The 15,368-nt window shown below is 40.0% G+C and overlaps 1 protein-coding gene across 1 annotated transcript in view; it reads left to right on the top strand.

The window, feature by feature from the left end:
* LOC148942867 (uncharacterized) overlaps window positions 1–3,827 on the top strand; it is a 28,786-nt gene extending 24,959 nt beyond the window's left edge. The window contains exon 3 of the mRNA XM_089102381.1: window positions 3,606–3,827. Within this exon, the coding sequence (XP_088958507.1) occupies window positions 3,606–3,779 (174 nt within the window). The 3' untranslated portion in view covers window positions 3,780–3,827. The remainder of the gene's footprint in view (window positions 1–3,605) is intronic.
* The last annotated feature ends 11,541 nt before the right edge of the window (window positions 3,828–15,368 follow it).

Consider the following 15,368-nt stretch of genomic DNA (forward strand, 5'->3'; position numbering starts at 1 on the left):
GAAAAAGATAAGTACTTCATGTTGAAAAATGGGTTTAGGAGGGACATTAAGAAAGGGACTTTCTCTGAAATGGTCTTTGAAAAGTATTTTTTGGCGTTGAGGTATCCGAAAGGCTGTAAAGTGTAGTTGTGGGTGAAAAACTTAATCCCTTCATGTTTTAAAATGGGTGTAGATGGGTCAATAAGTAATGAAGATGCTCTGAAGTGGTCTATGAAATGCATTTCTTGGTGTTGAATTATCCATAATGCTGTAGAGTATAGTTGTGGGTGAAAAAGATAAGTACTTCAAGTTGTAAAATAGGTTTAGGAGGGACATTAAGAAAGGAAATTGTTCTGAAAAGATATAGTAAAGCCTTAAAAAAGTATTAAAAAATGAGGGCTCAGGGGCCCGGGGGACCCTTTGGGAGCCTGGGGGCACATTTGTGGGCGGGGGGCTTCTTTTGGGGTTGGGGTAGGGGGATAGGTGCCCTTTGGGTGGGGGTAGGGGGATCAGGGCGCTTTGGGGTTTGGGTAGGTGACCTCACGGCACTGTTTAAATAGAACTTGTGTATTATAACGACCACACTCAAAACCTCTTCTAAAACATCTTCTAAAATCATATTTTAAAATGTCTCCAACTGTTTCGCCGAAATAATTCCCTAAAATGTCTAAAACGGTTTCGCCCAAATAATCTCTAAACGTAGTTTCATCGTGTTCCCTTTGTTTTTGGCATCCCTGCGCTGTCACATTTGAAATCACTAAGAAATCTTTTCCCGCGTTAATCCCTAAGATCAAAACATTCGCCAGAGTTACAATTAACCTTTCCATCACCTGTCACTTATTTATAAACTTTGCCCCGGAAACAATTCTGGTTGAACTCCAAAGATATTATTAAACTTCGTCCAGGAGACAATTCTCCTTGGAAACAATAAATTAATTCCCCTTTCGTGAATCAATAATTCCCCTTAGAAACAACAAATTAATTCCCCTTTCGTGACAAATCAATCAATCATGACATCATCTGTCACACGTGGCCCTTCGATCACTTTTAACTCTGAAAAAGTGCACTGGAAATTATGATTTCCAATCGAATGAGCCCCCCCCCCCAAAAATCATGCAAAATTTTTTCTACAAAAACCTTATTTGTTAGCAATGAGCAACTAGCTTAACTTACAGCCCTTGCCCCAGATGCTGCTGGTGGGGTTGTTAACCCCAAAGGCATGGTTATTTGATCTTCAGACTATTTTGAACAATATGTTTATTTTTCTTTTGATCGGATGTATTGGGGGGGGGGGTGTCAGTTAAGAGGGCCAGGCGGATGGTCCTGTGAGGACATTTTAGTCTTCGAAATTGAAATTGAACTGTCAATGTCAAATAGCATGAGACACCTTCAAAGTTTTTAAGATCATCACTTCTATAAAAACATTAAATTTTAACAATTTGTAAGTTGTAATAACATACAGATTGCTGATACAGGTGTATCGGCAATTTTTTTTGGAACAGCTTAGCGTATCAACATGAAACTTCTGGGGCATCTACCTGCTACTGCTGCTATTAATACTGCTACTACTACTACTAATTCAACACTTATTACTTCTACTGTTCCTACTACGACCTGTGCTACTATTAAACTAGCACTATTAAGGCTACGCATATCAAATTGAAAATTTGACAGAATGAGGTATTTGAGGTGGAACTTGAACTAAATGAAAAGACTCTATGTGCATGCAGATTATCAAAAGGGCATGTTTCAAGAATGGGTTTGTGTATTAAGTTGAAACTTTCAGAGAGTGCTTAAAGGGAAAGTCAATTCACCAAAAGGAAATCTGTGCACGCTCAGGCCTGGATTTACCAATAGGTCCCTAGGCCCGGACCTAGAAGCACATAATGCTAGCGGGAGCTATAAATTATCACTGAGTAATTTTTTCCTGACAAAAACAGGACTGATGTGATTTATCGTCGCCAGGTACACTCTGCCGCCACGCTGCCTATTCAAAGAAAAGTGACTTTAAAACAACACAGGAATTCCATGGTCACTTATAAAGTGTCAGATGTCTCCCAAGAATGGTAGCTGAGAGTTCGGTATTACCCGTCTCTTCATTACTTTTCGCTCATCAGTTGTGTTCTGTTAACACACAGTCACATGGTTACACACAGTTACAGTTACATGGGGGTTCAGTTACACGGGGGTTTATTTAAATGGGGTTGAGTTGCACGGGGTTGAGTTGCACGAGGTTTCAGTAGCATGAGGGTTCAGTAGCACGAGGGTTCAGATGCACGGGGTTTCAGTTTTACGGGGGTTCAGTTGCACGGGGGTTCGGTTATACGGGGTTCAGTTGCACGGGGGTTCGGTTATACGGGGGTTCAGTTACAATGGAACCCACTGATCTAAATCAAGGAATAAGAAAATATAACTGGACCATTGAAAGTCAAAGAAGAAAAATATGTTGTGAATGTTGTGCAGGTATAAACAAAAATGTGTCTTCGTAACGCAAGAAGAAAAAAACCTCATAACACAAGAAGAAAAAAATCTAAATGAAATTGCTGATGCGTAAAGTTAACGTTATATTTTTACAACGGCACATTTTACCACGATATTTACAAGCTATAAACATACTAACGCAAGAGGAAAAAAATCTAACTGAAATTACTGATGCGTACAGTTAACGTTACATTTTTACCAATGCATTTTATTTGACTGCAAAAAAATGTTAAGAAGACATGGAGATGTGTTTAAGAGGGGACACGACCATTGGTAATACCTGTAACTATTCTCAATGCTCTTGAAACGGGTGATAAGTTGATATCGAAGAAAGACCTCGTTTGGCATCAGCTGACCAAATTTTTGCTTAGGTGGTACAATAATACAACGGTGGCAAACCTCCTTCTATTGCTTATTCATGGAAGCAATTCCCGGGACCTCCGTCTTCTAAATAAATGACTACTTATCCAGTGATGAAGCAGTGATAGACGGGAACAGTTTTATCCTTTAATCTCATCTTGTTTGCCTCTTTCGACTAAATCCCTGCTAAAATTATCGGACATATTTTTCTGTCGATTTTAAAATCATCATGTCTTTTGGTTGATCAGTAGCGCTATCTAGGAATTTCAGAGGAGGGGATCGTGAGGATCTAGGGAACCATAGGCCGATTTCTCTTCTGTTGAAGGCATAACTTCCGAAAAGGCAATTCCAGAGCATCTTTTGTGTCATTTTGATACTTACTATTTCTTTCGCCAATATCAATCTGGATTCCATGGGCAGCATCCAGCAGAGCATGGGTGCATTAAAACTTAAAAAAAAAACTTTTGCATGCTGACCAATGGTCTGCGTTGCGCAGGTACCGATCTCGTGATTCGATGTCTTTGACCGGGAGTGCAATGCGTGGTTAGGAGCAAATTATCTGACGCTTCCTGTGTTTTCCCCTCAGATTTCTCCGGGTACCCATTTAGAGCTGGGTTGACTCTGGTTGAGCTTACAGTCACACCATTGACCCGCGTTAAACAAGAACCTAGTTTCTGTTTCTTTTTTTTTTACAATTCCTTTTTTCCTGAGTTCTTTTTTGGTTATATAAGGCTTTAAATTTTTCAAATGCCTTTGACCATAAATAACTTTTCATTTATTTATAGGTTATTAACAATTTGTTCATGGTGATTAATCACAAACTGTACTCTGGACCTCTTCCAAATTTGATGCTAAAATCAAGAAAGTCAGGGCGACCTGTGGCCCCACACGTCAAAGAAACTTGTTCGGCTTGCATGATTGGAATTTGCAAAATGCGACCTGTTCCAATAGTGATGTGATAATTTTTGTTTTGTTTGTGTTATCACTTTTATATTTTTACATTTGGATTTTATTCATGATGACGAATTTAGTACTATAGTTTTTAATAAAGCGTACATTTTTGCGCACTCATTTCGTTTGACGTTATTATTCTACTTGACCTAGTATTTGGTAATCCTTACTATTACTATACTCCTGCTTCACTCTATCATTACTCATTGATTCCATCATATCCAAATCACGATAAGCTTATTAGTGTAATTAAACCACAATACCAAAGCTTTATAGTTTTAATCCAAAATGATAGTAAAATATCTACAAAATAAATGATAAGTTATTATTATGTTTACACTCATGCCAGGTTCTCAGAGGAGACGAGTTTCACTTCGGCCATCGTATTTTCGGTTTCCGGTCGAAGAAGTTCTTTGTTGTTTTTTCTGGACAATATTTTGATAAAAATAAATAGTGAGTCCCTGTTCGTAGGGTATGCAGAATAAATAGAATTTGCTAACAGTATTCTGTTTAGATGGGCATTATTTTCTAGAAAGTTTATTTGAAGATCATGGAGAATTTTGCTTTCAATAAGACATACAAATTAGTGTTCGAATCTTGGAGTCACTGGGTTGTTTTCCCTTTGAAAATTACCGTGTTCAGATAGAATTTAGTTTCTTTCACAAGAAAGAATTTAGGAATTTGAAAAGAAGCGAGAATCCCGTGGTTTACCACTGTGTAATAGGAACTAACAATACTAGCACCACTGACATTGCGAAGTTACGCAGAAGAACTAGAATAACTCAAAACAAGCTAAAAATAAATTAAATTTGACTGAAAGAGTTGCTTTGACAAAACGCAAGTTTCATTGTATCAACTTGAGTTGTTTCACATATGAAATAATGAAGCTGTTTTCATAACTATGAATATTAAGGCTAAAATCAAGGGCCAGACCGTGAGGAATATAGATTTTACTCTCCATCTTCCCACTCCTACCCCTTTCACCCCTCAATTCAATATCAGTATTGAAGAATACGCATTTTATAATTCGATTCTTTGAAATCTAGACTGATCCACGAACAAGAGTCTAGCTAGTGCACTTCATAGGTAATAACATTTGAAAATTTTAAATTTTACATCCTGTTTCCTTTAGATATAATTTATTTCGTCATTTCCTAAGTCTTTAAGGTCTAATTATTACATATGGTCACTATTTCATCTACGAATTTAAAAATAGCTTAAAAAATATAAAGGGTATTGAATTTTTTAAAGCCTTGTTTGCCTCTCATTCCAAGCAATCTAATGGTCTTATGTCAATTTTAAATTCTTGGTCAACCTACCTGAGACTCGAGGCAGGCGTGCCTTTCCAAAAACTAACACACACAAGTACTTGTCCAATAAGAGAGTCATACTTACTCCCACCACTTATTCCTGTGAATTATACATTTTGACCTCTCAATTGCTCAAACTATACGTCTTGTCTTTTTTCTACCCTTTGCCATATGCTAATGCTATCTCCCAAATGCCTGATTGTCAATTCGTAATCACTGAATCCGTTTATTTTAAATTGAAAATCAAGTATTTTGTAGTAGGCATCAAGACATGGCTAATTGTAAAAAAAGAAGCAAAGACAGATAGTCCGAGTAATTGAGAGGCAAAAATATTTTGTCTTCTCTCTTCATCATCTTTTCACTTTTCTGTCTAAACCAGACAATTCATTTCTCGATCGACTGGTGTGTTATGAGAGCTATTGGCAGCAATGCCTTTGTCCCAATCCTTTTTTTAGCCAAACGATTTTTCTCTATCAGCTTTCCACTCACCGGTCTAAATGAGAGGCAGTCGACTTCTCCATCGCCCATTGCGTTGCAAGAACTGTTTTCCATCTTCGGCAACGATGCCTTTGTTGGTACGCTGAAACCCGAATGTTTTCATTCATTGGCCTTCAGGACTGTGATTTGGTAACATCGAAAGTACTGGTGGTTTTAAATATGAAATCTAAGAACATTATTGGCAAATTTTACGGTTCACTAATATCGATGTTTTAAGTTAAATCTTTTTAGATAATTATTTATAGTTTATTAATAAAAAATAGAACTTGAAAAAAGCATATATATATATATATATATATATATATATATATATATTTATATAATACATGAAAAAACAGTCTTTCAACTAAATCTTCTAGCCTGCCCATGAACTTGCTAAGGCAAGTTGTTCTAGGGGCGTACCAGGAATAGAAAAAAGAGAAAATTTTAGTACTAGTTTATAGCGCAAATTAAGTTTACCGGAAATACTGATAATGTAAAAAAAAAATATGTATATGTGTATAAATAAAAATACATAATTCCTTGCTGAGTTGCTATTGGAGTCCCAGTAACGACAGAAAAACAAAAAAAAAAAACTCCAAATAATCTACTATACTCCTTCACATACCACAAACAATAAAAGAACAAGAAAAAAAAGAAATACGAATAATAGCTTAGGACTCATTAATAGGATACATTTTTTCCTTGACTTTATATCTAAATTTTTTCAAACCATTTTATATCATTAATTATCATTTTATTACTAGTCCATAAATTTATGAATAAAATACAAATAAAAATGACATATAATAATCTAAAATTCATAATTAGAATAGCATACATTTTTTCCTTAACTTTATTTCTAAATTCTTCAAGCCTTGTTGCGTCATTAATTGTCTTATCATTATTATTCCATAATATTATTCCTCGATAAATAAAGGAGAACTTAGACCTTGTAGTAATATCAATTGGAGCAGACAGTGCCTTTCTTATTTGAGTATTATAAATATGGCAATCAGATATAATCAGAAAAATTCCCGAGAAGCATAAACGTAAATTATTATTATTATACTTGAACGTAGATAACTGGTCATAAAAATCTCGTAAGCAAGAAGCTGGTATAATTTTTTGTCTTCCATACTCCAATCTCACAGAATCACTATAAGATTTATTACGAAGTAAACGGATCGCATTATTTTGGAGAATTCGAATTGGATTAACTAGCGACGGAAATTTCCCTAACCATACCAAAGAACAATATAAAATATATGGATGTATTATCGAGAAATACAACAACCTTAAAATGCTATGCGGGACAAAGTGTGCGAGTTTTCTAAGAATTCCGACGTTCCGTGATAAAATCGCTGACGTAAAAACACAGTGATTACGAAAGCGGACAAGGGAAACACTCTTGTAATTATGAATTCTGCAGATTATGAATTAAAAGTTAACGTTCTTATAATGGATAGAAATATTTACAAAGAAAATAAATTTGATCCCATTGATAAATATACACAGAAATTTAGAAAAGAACTAGGAATTTTAAAAGATACTACACTGATTACCCCTCAAATGTACAAAAAATTTTATCCAAAAGGTTGTTCAGCCTCTAAGTTTTATGGTCTGCCTAAAATCCATAAGAATGATATTCTGTTACATCCAATTGTAGCATGTTATAGTTCTCCAGCTACGGGTATAGGAAGCTTCTTAGCCACCATTTTTAAGCACACAGAAATCCTATATTAAAAACTCCATAGATCTTGTTGAGAAGTTAAAAAATCAAAGTACAACCGTTTTAAATCAAAGAAAATACCGTCTTATCAGTAGAGAGCTATCTTATACTCCGGACAGGAGTCCATATATGGGCATAGAGTCCGTAGGGAGAATGATTGCGTAATGGGGTCAATGACCTCTTTCTCCAGGTGTGTTTTTGGCACGCCCTCAGCGAATGTCAATGTTGTTGTTATTGTTTCCGAGGCAAAATGCCAAGGTCAATGTTGTTGTTGTTTTGAACAGAGTCATTAGAGAGAACACGTGGTTAATGGGGTCAATGTTCTTGTCGTTCGAAGCAAAGTTAATGACAACTTTTTTACATAGTTTAATGAGGACAGGGTCAATGACCTCTTTCTCCATGACCTCTTTCTCCAGGTGTGATTTTGGCACGCCCTCAGCGAATGTCAATGTTGTTATTGATTCCGAGGCAAAATGCCAAGGTCAATGTTGTTGTTGTTTTGAACAGAGTCATTAGGGAGAACACGTGGTTAATGGGGTCAATGTTATTGCCGTTCGAAGCAAAGTTAATGACACTTCCTTCCTGTTCGAGGCAGATGTTATGATCCGGAAATAGTATTTGTTATTGTTATTCGAGCCAAATGTTGTTGTCTTTCGAAGAAAAGTTAATTACACTTCCTTCCTGTTCGAGGCAGATGTTATGATCCGGAAATAGTATTTGTTATTGTTATTCGAGCCAGATGTTATGAGGTTCCCGGAAACAGTTAATTAATGTCTGACAGATGACGTCAAGTTAATTAATGTCCTTGCATTTCCAAAGAGAATTGTCACCGAGAAACAGTTAGATCACACATGATGTCATGATTGATTGATTGGCACAAAAGGGGAATTAATTTGTTGTTCTATAGAGAATTGATTCACGAAAGGGAAATTAATTTGTTGTTTCTAACAAGAGAATCGTTTCCGAGCAGACGTATTGATCTTAGCGCGCGAAAAGGTTTCCAAATAATTTGAAATGCATTGGCACAGAGATGCCAAACAAAAGGAACATGCCGAAATTCCGTTTAGGGTTAATTTTGGTTAAACCGTTTTAGCTATTTTATGGAACTATTTCGGCGAAACAGCTAGAGACATTTTAAAAGGTGATTTTTGAAGAGATTTTGGAAGAGGTTTTGAGTGTGGTCGTTATAATACACAAGTTGTATTTTAACAGTGATGTGAGGTCCTCTACCCCAACCCCAAAGGCGTCTCATACCCCCCCCCCACCCCCAAGGAAGCCCCCGGTCCTCAAAGGCCCACCCAGACCCCCAAAGGCCATCCCCGGGTCCCCCAAAGGCCCATCGAGCTCCCGAAGGACCAAGGGGATCCCAAAGGCCCTCCACCGGTCCCCAAATGTCCCCAAGGCTCTCAACTGCCCTCCCTGTGCCCCGAAGGAAGCCCCCCGGTCCTCAAAGGCCCCCCAAGCTCTCAAAGGGCCACCAGAGCCCCCAAAGGCCCACCCAGACCCCCAAAGGTCATCCCCAGGTCTCCCAAAGGCCCATCGAGCTCCCGAAGGACCAACGGGATCCCAAAGGCCCTCCACCGGTCCCCAAATGTCCCCCAGGCCCTCCACGGCACTCCCTGGGCCCTCACGGCCGCCCCCCCGGTCCTCACAGGCCCTCCAACCGCTCACAGGGCCACCGGCGCCCCCAAAGGCCCCCCCCGCCCCCCCCAGGCCCACCCCCGGCCCCCCAAAGGCCCATAGAGCTCCCGAAGGACCAACGGGATCCCACCGGCCCTTCACCGGTCCCCAAATGTCCCCAGGCCCTCCACTGCCCACCCTGTGCTCCAAAGGCCCTCCCAGTGCCCCAAAGGCCCCCTCTGTGCCCCCAAGGCCCTCCCCCGGTCCACCCCAGGCCCCCCCAGGTCTCAAAGGGCCTCCGGAGCCCCCAAAGGCCCACCCAGACCCCCAAAGGCAAACCCCCGGCCCCCCAAAGGCCCACCCCACGCATCCAAAGGCCCACCCACGGTCCCCAAAGGTCCCCCAGGCGCCCAACAGGCCCCCCCGCCCCCCAAAGCCCTCCCCCGGCACCCAAAGGTCCACCGGACTCCCAAAGGACCAACGGGGTCCCAAAGGGCCCCCAGACCCCAAAAAGGCCATACCCGAGCCCCAAAGGCCCTCCCCGGTCCCCAAAGGTCCACCAGACCCCCCAAAGCCCACCCAGTGCCACAAAGGCCCACCCCGGGCCCCCCAAAGCCCCATCGAGCTCCCAAAGGACCAACGGGGTCCCAAAAGCCCTTCACTGGTCCCCAAATGTCCCCCCGGCCCCCAACTGCCCCCCGGACCTCCAAAGGCCCACAGGGCTCCCAAAAGACCACCGGGCTCCCAAGGGCCCTCCCCGGTCCACAAAGGTCCCCCGGGCTCCCAAAAGACCACTCAATCCTCAAGGGCCTCCGGATCGCCAAACGCCCTCCCTGGGCCCCAAAGGTCCTCCCCCGGTCACCATACATGCACACAAAAACTTACACACACACAAAAACTTACACACACACACAAAAACTCACACACACACACGAAAACTTACACACACATGAAAACTTACACACACACGCCAAAACTTACACACACGAAAACTTACATGCACACAAAAACTTAAATGCACACAAAAACTTACACACACACACACACACACAAAAATAACACACACAAACACTAACAAAAATACAAACACACACGCCACAAATAAAACAAACAAAAAAACTAATACACAAACACACACACACACAAAAACTTACACATGAACACAAAAAAACTCACACACACACGCACAAAAACTTACACACACACACACACACAAACAACATAAACAAAAAAACACACACCAACAAAAACACACACACCCAAAAACAAACAAACAAAAACAAACACACACACACACACACAAAAAAAATAACACAATCACACGAAAAATAACATGCACACAAAAACTTACATTAACACAAAAAATTACACACACACACACACACACACACACAAACAAAACTAACACACAAACACACACCAAAACTCACACACACACACCAAAAATAACACACACACAAAAAATTACACACACACACACAAAAACATACACATGAAAACAAAAAAAACTCACACACACACTCAAAAAAAATTACACACACACACACACACTCACAAAACTTACACACACACACACACACACGAAAACTTACACACACACGCCAAAACTTACACACACACACAAAAACTTACACACTTACTATATCACAGTTACATTGTCTTAATTTTTCAAATTTCATTTGAATTTCTGTCGTGAAATGCAAGAGTTGGAATATTTCAGTAGTGACTTGTTGTGCTTTACCTTCTCACAGTTACATTCTCTTGATTTTTCGAAGTTCATGAAATGCAAGAGTTGGAAAATTGGAGTCTTAGTCCACCAGCCTGAATGGTGGAAATTCACTAGCTCAGAATTTGGGTCTTAGTCCACCAGCCTGAATGGTGGAAATCCACTAGCTCAATATTGGGGTCTCAGTCCACCAGCCTGAATGGTGGAAATTCACTGTTTAAGTTAGGTTAGGTTAACTTATCATGTGCGCTCATGATAAGTTAACCTAACCTTTTCCGGCAGTATGGTTAGGTTAGGCTAGATTAAGTTAGGTTAGGTTAAGTTAGGTTAGGTTAGCCCATGTACGCTTCACTTAGGTTATCTTAGGTTAGGTGAGAGACAGGCAAAAAGTTAGGTGTATGATTAGGTTAGGTTAGATTAAGTTAGGTTAGGTTAAGTTAGGTTAGGCTAGGTTAGCCTACGTTCGCGAGCGTACGTAGGCTAACCTAGCCTAACCTAACTTAACCTAACCTAATTTAATCTAACCTAACCTAACCTAATCATACACCTAACTTTTTGCCTGTCTCTCACCTAACCTAAGCTAACCTAAGTGAAGCGTACATGGGCTAACCTAACCTAACTTAACCTAACCTAACTTAATCTAGCCTAACCTAACCATACTCGCCGGAAAAGGTTAGGTTAACTTATCATGAGCGCACATGATAAGTTAACCTAACTTAACTTAAACAGTGAATTTCCACCATTCAGACTGGTAGACTGAGACCCCAATATTGAGCTAGTGGATTTCCACCATTCAGGCTGGTGGACTAGGACCCAAATTCTGAGCTAGTGAATTTCCACCGTTCAGGCTGGTGGACTAAGACTCCAATTTTCCAACTCTTGCATTTCATGAACTTCGAAAAATCAAGAGAATGTAACTGTGAGAAGGTAAAGCACAACAAGTCACTACTGAAATATTCCAACTCTTGCATTTCACGACAGCAATTCACATGAAATTTGAAAAAATAAGACAATGTAACTGTGATATGGTAAGTGTGTAAGTTTGTGTGTGTTGGTGTAAGTTTTGGCGTGTGTGTGTAAGTTTTCGTGTGTGTGCGTTAGTGTTCGTGTGTGTGTGTGTTTAAGTTTTTGTGTGTGTTTGTAAGTTTTTGTGAGTGTATGAAATTTTTTCTGTTTTTAATTTTTTGTGTGCATTTAAGATTTTGTGTGCATGTAAGTTTTTTCTTTTGTGTTTAATAGTTTGTGTTTGTTTTTTTGTTTATTGTTGTTTGTGTATTATATTTTGTGTGTGTAAGTATTGTAGTGTGTTTGTAAGTTTTCATGTGTGTGTGTGTGTGTGTGTAATTTTTTGTGTTAATGTAAGTTTTTGTGTGATTGTGTTTGTTTTTGTTTGTGTGTGTGTGTGTGTGTGTGTGTGTGTAAGTTTTTGTGTGTGTGTAAGTTTTTGTGTGTGTGTTTAAGTTTTTGTGTGTGTGTGTTAGTTTTTGTGTGTGTGTAAGTTTTTGTGTGCATGTAAGTTTTTGTGTGCATGTAAGTTTTTGAGTGTGTGTGTAAGTTTTTGTGTGTTTGTGTAAGTTTTGTGTGTCTAATCTTTTGTGTGTGGGTGTAAGTTTTTGTGTGTGTTTGTTAGTTTGTGTGTTTTTGTGTGTGTGTGTGTAAGTTTTTGTGTCTGTGTGTGTAAGTTTGTGTGTGTGTGTGTGTGTGTATGTGTGTAAGTTTTTTTGTGTGTTATTTTTGGAGTTTGTGTGTGTGTTTTAGTGAGTGTGTGTGTTAGTTTTGTTTGTGCATGTGTGTTTGTTAGTTTTTGTGTGTGTGTGTGTAAGTTTTTGTGTGTCTAAGCTTTTTTGTGTGGATGTCAGTTTTGTGTGTGCTTGTGTTAGTTTTTGTGTGTGTGTGTATTTTTGTGTGTGTTTGTTTGTGTGTGTTTGTGTGTAAGTTTTGTTTGTGTGTGTGTGTTAGTTTTTTTGTGTTTCTTTAAGTTTTTTTGTGCATTTAATTTTTTTTGTTAATTTTAGTATTTTATTGTGTGTTTTATTTGTTTTTTTTTCTTTTTTTATTTTTTTTTTCTTTTATGTTTGTTTTTTTTTTAATTGTTTTGTTTTTTGTTTTTTTATTGTTTGTGTTTTTTTGTGTGTGTTTTTTTGTTTTTGTTTGTGTTAGTTTTGTGTGTGTGTGTGTGTGTGTCAGTTTGTGTGTGTGTGTGTCTGTGTAAGTTTTTGTGTGCATCTAAGTTTTGAAGTGTGTGTGTTAGTTTTGTGTGTGTGTGTGTGTGTGTATTTTTTTGTGTGTCTTAGATTGTGTGTGTGTTAGTTTTGACGTGTGTGTTAGTTTTAGTGTGTGTGTGTAAGTTTGTGTGTGAATGTGTGTTTTAATGTGCTTGTGTAAGTTTGTGTGTGTGTGTGTGTGTGTGTGTATTTTTTTGTTTTTGCTTAATTTTTTGTGTGTGTGTTTGTAATTGTGTGTGTGTGTGTGTGTGTAATTTTTTTTGAGTTTGTGTAATTTTTTGTGTGAATGTAAGTTTTTGTGTGAATGTAAGTTTTTGCGTGTGGGTGTAAGTTTTTGTGTGTGCGTTTAAGTTTTTGTGTGTCTAAGCCTTTGTGTGTGTGTGTAAGTTTTTGTGTGTCTAAGTTTTTGTGTGTGGATGTAAGGTTTTGTGTGTGTGTGTGTGTGTGAGTTTGTGTGTGGTTGTAAGTTTTTTTGTGAATGTAAGTTTTTGTGTGCATGTTAGTTTTTGCGTGTGGGTGTTAGTTTTTGTGTGTGTGTGTTAGTTTGTGTGTTTGTTTATGTTGGCTTGTGTGTGTAAATTTGTGTGTGTGTGTGTGTGTGTGTGTTTGTGTGTGTGTGTGTGTGTGTGTGTGTGTGTTTGTGTGTGTGTGTGTGTGTGTGTGTGTGTGTGTGTCTTATTGTTTGTGTGTGTAAGTTGGTTCGTTTGTGTGTTAGTGTTCGTTTGTTTGTTTATTTATTTTAGTGTGTGTTAAAATGTGTGTGTTTTTTTGTGTTAATTTTTTTTTGTGTTTGTATGTGTGTGTGTGTATTATTTTGTGTGTGTGTGTATTTGGTGGAGTTTGGGTGTGTTTGGTAGTGTGTGTGTGTGTGTGTTTTTATTTTTTTTTTTTTTTTTTGTGTTTTTAAGTTTTTGTGTGGATGTATGTTTTTGTGTGCATGTAATTTTTCGTGTGCATGTGTAATTTTTTGTGTGTGTGTGTGTGTGTGTGTGTGTGTGTGTGTGTGTTTGTGTGTGTGTGTGTAAGTTTTGGCGTGTGTGTGTAAGTTTTCGTGTGTGTGTGTGTAAGTTTTAGTGTGCATGTGTAAGTTTTTGTGTGTGTTTGTTTTGTCGTGTGTGTGTTTGTTTTCGTGTGTGTGTGTGTGTGTGTTATTTTTGTGTGTGTGTGTGTGTGTGTTTGTGTGTAAGTTTTTGTGCGTGTGTGTGTGTGTTTTTTTGTGTTATTGTGTAAGTTTTTGTGTGTGTGTGTGTGTAAGTTTTTGTGTGTGTTTATGTTTTGGCGTGTGTGTGTAATTTTTTGTGTGTTTGTGTGTGTAAGTTTTTGTGTGTGTGTGTGTGTGTGTGTGTAAGTTTTTTTGTTCTTGTTAGTTTTTGTGTGCATGTAAGTTTTCGTGTGCTTGTGTAAGCTTTTGTGTGTGTGTGTGTGTGTGTGTCAGTTTTTGTGTGTGTTATTTTTTGCGTGTGTTTGTTAGTTTTAGTGTGTGTGTGTGTTTGTAAGTTTTGTGTGTGTGTGTGTGTGTGTGCAAGTTTTTGTGCGTGTGTGTTTGAGTTTTTTGTGTTCATGTGTAAGTTTGTGTGTGTGTGTGTGTTTAAGTTTGTTTTTGTTTTTTAGTTTTTGCGTGTGTGTGTGTAAGTTTTTGTGTGTTTGTGTGTGTATGTTTTGTGTGTGTGTGTGTGTGTGTATGTTTTTGTGTGGTTGTAAGTTTTTGTGTGTTTGTATGTTTTCATGTGTGTAAGTTTTGGCGTGTGTTTGTATGTTTTCTTGTGTGTGTAAGTTTTCGTGTGTGTGTGTGTGAGTTTTTGTGTGTGTGTGTAAGTTTTTGTGTGTGTATAAGTTTTTGTTTGAATGTATGGTGACCGGTGGAGGACCTTTGGGGCCCAGGGAGGGCGTTTGGGGATCCGGAGGCCCTTGAGGATTGAGTGGTCTTTTGGGAGCCCGGGGGACCTTTGTGGACCAGGGGAGGGCCCTTGGGAGCCCGGTGGTCTTTTGGGAGCCCTGTGGGCCTTTGGAGGTCCGGGGGCAGTTGGGGGCCGGGGGGACATTTGGGGACCGGTGAAGGGCCTTTGGGACCCCGTGGGTCCTTGGGGCGCGCGAGGGGGCTTGGGGGGGCCCGGGGATGGCCTTTGTGGCACAGGGAGGGCTTTTGGGGGTCTGGTGGACCTTTGGGGACCGGGGAGGGCCTTTGGGGCTCGGGTCTGGCGTTTTTGGGGTGTGGGGGCCCTTTGGGACCCCGTTGGTCCTTTGGGAGTCCGGTGGACCTTTGGGTGCCGGGGGGAGGCCTTTGGGGGTCCGGGGGGCCAGTTGGGAGCCTGGGGGACCTTTGCGGACTGAGGGAGGGCCTTTGGAAGCCTGGGGAGGGCCTTTGGGTGGCCCGGGGATTGCCTTTGGGGGTCTGGGTGGGCCTTTGGGGGCTCCGGAGGCCCTTTGAGACCTTGGGGGCCTTTGGGGGGCCGGGGGAGGCCCTTGGGGGCCCCGGGAGGGCCGGGGGGGCCCCGGGCGGGCCTGGG

Source organism: Artemia sp. Qi Xiang Cuo, chromosome 16, assembly GCF_049724085.1.
Source record: "Artemia sp. Qi Xiang Cuo chromosome 16, ASM4972408v1, whole genome shotgun sequence".
NCBI lineage: Eukaryota > Metazoa > Arthropoda > Branchiopoda > Anostraca > Artemiidae > Artemia > Artemia sp. Qi Xiang Cuo.